Here is a 7,786-nt window from a genome sequence, read left to right as displayed (position 1 = left end):
GTGGAGGACTGCACAGGGTGAAGGAAGGCTCACAGCACGTGGATCCTCCCCTGAGGAAGAGGCCCGCCCATGCTCACCTGCTGCTCCTGCTCAGGTTCTCCTGACCCGGGCCCCTTCCCCTCCCCACCCTGCGGAAGCCTGCACGGGATCCCCTACCATAGGCTGGATTTCCCAGGCACCTGCAGATCCCAGGAACAGAAGCACGTTCTTCAAAGTGAATTCCACCTTCTACCAGATCAATTATTTCAAATTCCAAAAACATATTTTTAATGATCTCTCAGGATCGGTATAAGAAAACACCGCTACTTATGAGATTTTTTGTTTTGTTCAAAGTGCTGCTCAATGAAACTAGTTTTCAGGGTAGCACACATGCTGTTAGTATATGAATAGTAGAAGTGAATAACTCCCATGTTAACGTGCTAACTCTATTATATAAACACTGCTCTCACTTTAATTAGTAGTCTACTGTAATAGCAGCAGCAAATGGAATTGTGATTGGGATATTCTAGAGATCTACGAGAGGCTTTAAAAACCACAGAGAGGATTCTGGTTTGTTTGGAACAGTGAGGAGACAACTTAATGGTGATTGTTTAAAAAGATACAAAAATAAACATATCACATATCACTACTGCAGGGTGCACTTAAAGTGGTATGTTTAAAGGGAAATTTATAGCATTAAAAATTCATATTAGAAAAGAATAAAAGCAAAAAATGAATTGACTGTCATCTTTAAGAAGTTACAAAATGAACAAGAAGCTCACAATAAAGAGGTGAAGAGGCACTTCAGAAGACACAAGAAGAGAATCAATGTGTCAACAGACAAACCTATGGCAAGATTTTCTTTTTGTCCTTCCTTTAACATATGCAATATTAGGAAAGAAAAGTGGGATACAGCAGGTAATACAAATGATAGGAAGTAAGAGTACTGAAAACTTTATGCTAATAAATGTGAAAACATAAATGAACTGTGCTGTACACATATACAGGTAAGGCTAGGTCTTAAAATATACGCTAGGTCTTAAAATATGTATGAAAAATAAGAAAGATACAATCGATAGCACACTAACATTTATTTCAGTTTTAAGGACACACTCACCATTCAGGAATTTGTATGAATGCATGCTTTACCTCTATCTGTTACAGGAGGGCAGATGTACATTAAAATAAACACGGCAAACCCTCAGGCATAGAGCACCATAGCACTCACTGGACCTCATGAGTCCCTAAGTGTTGGAGTGGGTGGCTCCCAAGAACACCTCGGAGCTAGAAGAGGCGGCGGCAGGCCCTGCAGGGTGGCCGAGGGGAGCGGGGACAGAAGGGATCAGGCTGACGGTCTGCAATGGGGGAAGGGGGCAGAGGGCAGAGCTCTGGGCTGCAGGGCGGTGCAAGGTGCTCAAATGCTGAACCTGAGGCCCATTCTGATGGAGGGGCTTGGCAGCTCTCCAAGTGAGGAGCTGCTCTGGACAGTCCACCCACTGCAGCCGGGAAGGCTGAGCTGGCGGGAATCTGCCATTCCACCTGGGGATAGTGGCCAGAGGCGTCCCCGTTCAGAGCTGGAGAGACTGAGGAGTATGGGGGTGGTGGTCCCATGGGGTAAGGAAATACACTGGAGGTCATGGTGGCCAGGTGCTGGCTCCCTACTTGGGGATCAAAGCTGGAGAAGCCCCATGGCCAGACTGAAGGCACTGGGGCAGCTGGAGGGGGATGCCCCATCCAGAAAGGACTGCCAAAGGGCACCCACGTGTAACTCCAAGGGGCTGGGTATCTCATCCAGGAGTGGACAGCACAGGGAGCCCCCATGACAGTCCAGAGGGTTGGGTCAATTGCAGGCTGGGCTCCCAGACAGGCACAGAAGCCACAGACAGGGTGCACAGGTGCCTAGGGGGTGGCGACAGCTGGAGCCACATGGTCTTCCTCAGGGATCTGAGATGCGGGGTGGATGCTCTGCTTGGCTGGTTCCGTAGATGCACTCGCCCCCATCTTAGATGAGAACTGCTCTCCAAAGCCAGATGGCCAGGAGTTTCCCTCCTGGGCTGATTCCACAGGGCACCTCCAGGTGGCTCCTTGCTATCTGTGGGGTAAGCAGACAGGGTTAGAGATGGGGCAGGGAGAAGGGTGTGAAGGGGATCGGAGGAGAGGAGAAGTTCCAGGTGAGGTGGTCACAGGCCATGTTCATCTTGGGGAGGATGAGGAGAGAGGGTGGACCAAGAACCAGTTCATGGGACAGGGACACTGGGCAGTTTCAGGAGAAAGGCTGAGTTTGGTCTGGGTGGGCACCGTGTGATCAGGGTTACTCCTTCTCTCCCCCACCCAGGGAAGGAGGAAGAGTCACTGGGGAAACCAGATCTGAGAGCTGCCTTCCTCCTTCCTGGCGCCCAGGCTGGAGGACAGGTTGGAGGGAAGCGAGAATCAGTGCTCTTTCCTGGTGGGGCCTGGGAAGCAGGTGTGGTCCTGATGTTATGAGCTGGAATTGTTAGGGAGGGCAGAGGGTGAGCTTGTGTGACTGGGGCACCTGGATGGCTCAGTCAGTGAAGTGTCTGCCTTGATCCCAGCAAGGAGTCTGCTTCTCCTGCCCCTCTCCCTGCTTGTGCTCTCTCTCAAATAATTAAATAAAAATTTTAAAAGAAAACGTGTGGCTGAAGAAGAAATTCAACCTCTCCTGACCAAGAATGGGGTGGGGGGGAGTCCCAGGGCTGAAAAGAGGGCAGCAGCCCCACAGAAGGTCGTCTTTAGGGATATAAAGGAGGCAGAGCGACAGCCAGAGACAAGAGGGGAGGTTGGTGCATCCTCGATGCCAGCAGGGACAGGGGCCCAGTAAAACGCCAGATAGAGACCAGCAGACCCGCGCTCCCAGGGCCTTGATGCAAAGCCACCCCCACTCCGGGCCTGAGATGCAGGAGCACCTCCCAGACAGGGGCCTGAGGAAGCCTGGAATATGCTGGGAAAGGCCCAACTGATGGGCTAGCCAGCACTGAGGAGGAGCCCCTTTTCCAGAAGTGCCCAAAGGAGGGCTCTAGAAGGAAAACAGGTTCGGTTCCAGGAAGCCAAAGCAGTTTGTATCCATGAACTTGTAGGCTGTGACATGGGCACCCCAGGCAGGTTCAGAACATCCTCTATAGAATTAATGCTCAGAAATTCCCAGGAGTGTTCTCAAAAACTGAATATGAGAGAGCAGGCCATTTTGCATGACACTAAAACCAGAAAATATTTAAATTTAAAAACTAAGTATCTAGTTAAATAAAATCTAAAATTGGCATGTTCAAAATCAAAAGGCAAAACACAAAATGAGCGGGATATTTCCAACTTATGGCAGACAAGGGCCAATAATCTAACAAAGCGCCTACTAGTCAATAGTGAGAAAATAAAGAACCCATCAACAAAAACAGGCAAAGGGCAGCTACAAGCAAGTCACAGAGTAAGTTGTCATTTATCATGTAAAAATGTCCAGCTTCACCGGACGTTTAGATGTTTGAAAAGCCAAATTTTGAAAAGAACGAAACTTTGACTTTTACAACTTATTTGATAGAAGAATAAAACCTTGTGGGCGCCTGGGTGGCTCAGTCGGTTAAGTGTCTGCCTTCGCTCAGGTCATGATCCCAGCGTCCTGGGATCGAGCCCCACATTGGGCTCTCTGCTCGGCGGGGAGCCTGCTTCTCCCTCTGCCTGCCGCTCCCGCTGCTTGTGCTCGCTCTCTCTCTCTCTGACAAATAAATAAAATCTTAAAAAATAAATAAATAAATAAAGCCTGGTATAGGTATTTTAAAGGCTATGGAGAAAAGCTAATGCTGTTTTGTTGTTAAAGGAGCACACACTACTCTTTGGGGTTCGATTTGGCAATAACTATCAAAACATAAAATCCTGACTTGCAAATTCCCCTTCTATGATCCAGACACACAGGCCATGCCTCAGGTGGCATTTCAGATTGACCTGATCTGGGCCCCCGGGGTGGGTGTGGGGGCAAAGTTCTTAGGATCCAGGTCTCCAGGGAAGAATCATCAGGGAATCACATCCATCTGGGACTCAACCCCCTTCTCCCAAGAGGCCCAGACCCCAGGAAAGATTGACCTTCCCGCACCGCATACCCATGAGGCTAAATTTGTTTTTTATCACAACATACTCACTTGATTTTCCTAGAATATTTCCTTCCAGCGAAGTCCCTGGAACCCTGATGCTTTGGTAGTGGCGGCTGAAATGGTCTCTGAAGAGGTCTTAGGTTCTGCAGGCAGCACTGCAGCCCCAGGCCCCAGGCCCCCAGGTCAGGCTCCCTGTGTTCCAGGGATGTATGGATGCCCTGCCCCAGCTGAGGGTAGGCGGCCCTACCTGAACGCTCTGGCTTAGGAAAGCTCTTCTGCTCTTTTATAGAAATAGGCACCATTTGGGGGCGTGACTGGGCTTCAGGAGATCCTATCAAATGGACTGCCTCCCCGTGATTCAATCATAGGAGTGTGAATCCAGTCAAGGTGGATTGATTGGGTCATTTGCTTATCCCAGGAATGAAGGTGGGGCTAAATTGAATTAGGAGCGGGGTGTTACCAGGGCGTGAAAACGCCCTCTTCTTAGAGAAGTGATCAGGGAGGTTGTAGCTTTTAGCTGAGTCCGAGGAGCCTCAGCCTCGCTGGGGGAAGAAGAGCTGCAGGGACAGGGAACAGAGGATGTAAAGGTCCAGAGGGCCTGCCACGAAGGCTGGAGCAGAGCCCACCTTTTGGGAGAAGATGGAGCCAGACCACAGGTGGCCACACCTTCCAGGGCCTGGTTCTCCTGGCTAGAGATGCGGGTCTCCATGCAACAGCAGTGGGAGCCGTTGCAGGGTTTTAATCAGAAGCCACTGTGTGTTGAGAAGGGGCCAGTTGTGCCTTTGACCAGTCTGAATTCCAATGTTCTGAGTGTGCATGCCTGGTTAGGTACAATCATTCAGATATATACATAATAATCCACACAATTTCCAAAGTTTAATGAAAGCTCACTCACAGGTTCTGTTCTAAGCACTTCATGTGTATTAACTATTGTTAAAAGAAAACCACGGCCCCAAAATAGCATCACTTAGGCTAAGCCAGCAAACTCAGACTTAAAACCTAACCTAACTGCAGTTTCAACCCCCTAGGAATGTAATCTTTAACTAGTCAGCCAGGAATTTTCTAGTCAGGACCAAAAAAGGTAAGCTGTCACTTGGGCCCTCTTCATCCCCCAAAGGAAGATGAGGTAGCCCACCTAGGAAAACCCTTTTGTTCACAACTGATGTTGCCTTCCCCTGAAGTAATCCCTTTTTCTGTTTATGACTTCCTTGTTCTACCTTTAAAAAACTTCCCCTTCCTGTAGCTCCTCAGAGCTCCCCTCTACTTGCTAGATGGGATACTACTCAATTCAGGAATCATTTAATAAAGCCAATTAGACCTTCAGATTTACTCGTTTGAATCTTGTGTTTTGTTTTTTTTTTTAACACTCTTAATCTTCACGTCACCCTGCAAGACCCACCATAGTACAACCATCAGGATCCAGAAAATCCAATTGTTTAAAATGTGAGGTTGCATTTTCTTATGGGGTTAATATAAATTCCAGAAGGTCATGAGAAGACCCAAAATAAACATGGCAAACTGTACATAGGACACAAATGATCATCCCAAGTGATCAGAAGCAGTCACTACCTATACTCATCATACCCATGACTGAGGAGGAGAGCTGGGCATAGCCCAAGTGTACTCTGTTAGGAATGGTGCTAACACTGGGGGTCTGGCTCTAGCGGTTTCCCCATTTGCAGAGGAGGCCACATCACTGGTAATGGGGTAGAACTGCTCTAATTTCTATGCTTCTAGTTGCAACATCACAGGGCTAGCATGCATACAAAAACTTATATAAAAGTAAGCTGTTTACATGTCCTATCAAAACTCTTTATATCCTGCACAAAATGCCACAGCTCATGTCAGGCAGCTCTCCCTCAGAGCCCAGGCTCCCTGTGGATACTCATGTCATTGCCCCTTCCTTGCCCTTTCAAGACCCAGAAATGGCAAGGACTCCCCACTGTCCATAGTCCTGGGCACTTTACCATCCCTTCTTGGTTTCCTTACCTCCTCCCAGGCTGCTGAAAATAGTGCATTCATTAAACATTAAATGTTCCTTAATGAACCATTTGAATGTTTCACACCAGAATCTTGACTGATACACTTCCCTTGATTCTTCAGAATGTTTTTTACCTTCAATTATATTTTGTCTGATACCTCCATTATCATACATGCTTTCATTGAATCATCAGTATTACCAGCTAGTATTTATCTTTCAATAAATCATCTTATCCATTCATGATTGTTACCCTAAATTAGCAAATCAATAGCTATGTTCTCCCTCCAAGGATATAAAATTATTTGTACCATTTTTGTATTATTCTCTCATATATCTTAACATCCTATATTGATGTTTGGAATCTTAGTTTGATCTTGATATTTAATTTTTTAAATCAATGCTATTTACATTTAACAATAGCTTTCACTAACGACTCTGTTCACTCCTGCTTTATGATTTACACGATTTCTTTCTGGATTCATTTCCTTTTACATTTTTATTTTATAATTTCTATAATATATAATTCACTTAACTCTGTGATTTCTATTCTGTAATTCATTCTATAAGGACCCATACATGGTAAAATTTGGGAAGTTTTTATATGTGAAAACTTATCTTATTCTCAGGGGTATTTTTTTTTTTAATATAGTTTGGCTGGGTATAAAATTCTAGGTCCAGAGTTACTTGGTCTTAGCAATTTGAAGATATTGTTTAATTAACCTCTTACCTCCACTTTTGCTGCTTAGATTTGTGATTTTTATCGGAATCCCTTATAAATAGTGCCTTTCCACTCCTAATTAATAGTATTGTTTCTTCATCCCTTCATGTTTTGGCATGTCATTGGTATGTAATCATGATTCATTTTTGTTTCATGGTGATTTGCTTGGCTACACACTTGGTGTGATCTTTCTATTTGAAGTTTAATTTCTTTCTTCAGTTTTAAACATCTTTAACATTCATGACGTTGATTAATGAGCCACCAGTATCACCAAGAAAAATCTATTTCTGACACTTCTAGTGGGATTATGTGAGAAATAGCCAAGACAAACTTACATAAGAATAAAATTGGAGAACTTACACTATCAGGTTTTAAAACCTACTGTAAAGCTATAGCAAAAAAGCCAGCATGGTATTTATGTAAGACTAGACATATAGGTTAATGAAACAAAATATTGAGTCCATAAACAGAACCTCTCATGATTTTCAACAAAAATGCCAGTGATTCAATATATACATGAAATACTTTTCAATAAATGGTGCTGCGGCACACTGGATATTCATATCAGAAATAGATAACCCATGTATCATGCCATACACAAAATTAGTTTGAAAGGAGTCATAGACCTAATTTCAAACATAAAATAATGAAGTTTCTAAAAGAAAAAAGAATAATGCTTATTTCTTAGTTTTGATAAAGTTACGTAGTTATGTAAGATATTAAAATAAGAGGACGCTGAGTGAAGAGTTTAGGTAAACTAAATTTTTTTGCAACTTTTCTGTAAATATAAAATTATTTTTAAATAAAAATTAAAAAATAGGGCATAGCTTCATAACTTTGAGAGAGGCAAAGATTACTTAAGTAATAAACAAAAATTACTATTTGAAAAAGAAAATATTGTTAAACTTGACTCCATTAAAATTAAGAACTATTCATCAGAAGACACCATAAAGAGAATGAAAGAGACATACTACAGACTGGAGGAAGATGTTTGTAATATATATATATATATAT

General features: G+C 44.1%; 1 protein-coding gene across 1 annotated transcript; it reads right to left on the bottom strand.

Annotated features, from left to right (window-relative positions):
• Nucleotides 1–1,263: 1,263 nt before the first annotated feature.
• CUNH3orf56 (chromosome unknown C3orf56 homolog) lies at nucleotides 1,264–2,081 on the bottom strand. Its single transcript, XM_034998279.1, has one exon. It carries the CDS (start codon nucleotides 1,798–1,800, stop codon nucleotides 1,264–1,266), a length of 537 nt encoding a protein of 178 aa, XP_034854170.1. The 5' UTR covers nucleotides 1,801–2,081.
• Nucleotides 2,082–7,786: the final 5,705 nt, after the last annotated feature.

Source organism: Mirounga leonina, unplaced genomic scaffold (genome assembly GCF_011800145.1).
Source record: "Mirounga leonina isolate KUSES-001 unplaced genomic scaffold, KU_Mleo_1.0 Mir_94, whole genome shotgun sequence".
Lineage (NCBI taxonomy): Eukaryota > Metazoa > Chordata > Mammalia > Carnivora > Phocidae > Mirounga > Mirounga leonina.
This window is presented reverse-complemented; position numbering and strand designations above follow the sequence as displayed.

Bases quoted from the DNA above. Each gene is read 5' to 3' on its own strand.
- CUNH3orf56 (XM_034998279.1), bottom strand. From the start codon at position 1,800: ATGGGGGCTCCCTGTGCTGTCCACTCCTGGATGAGATACCCAGCCCCT.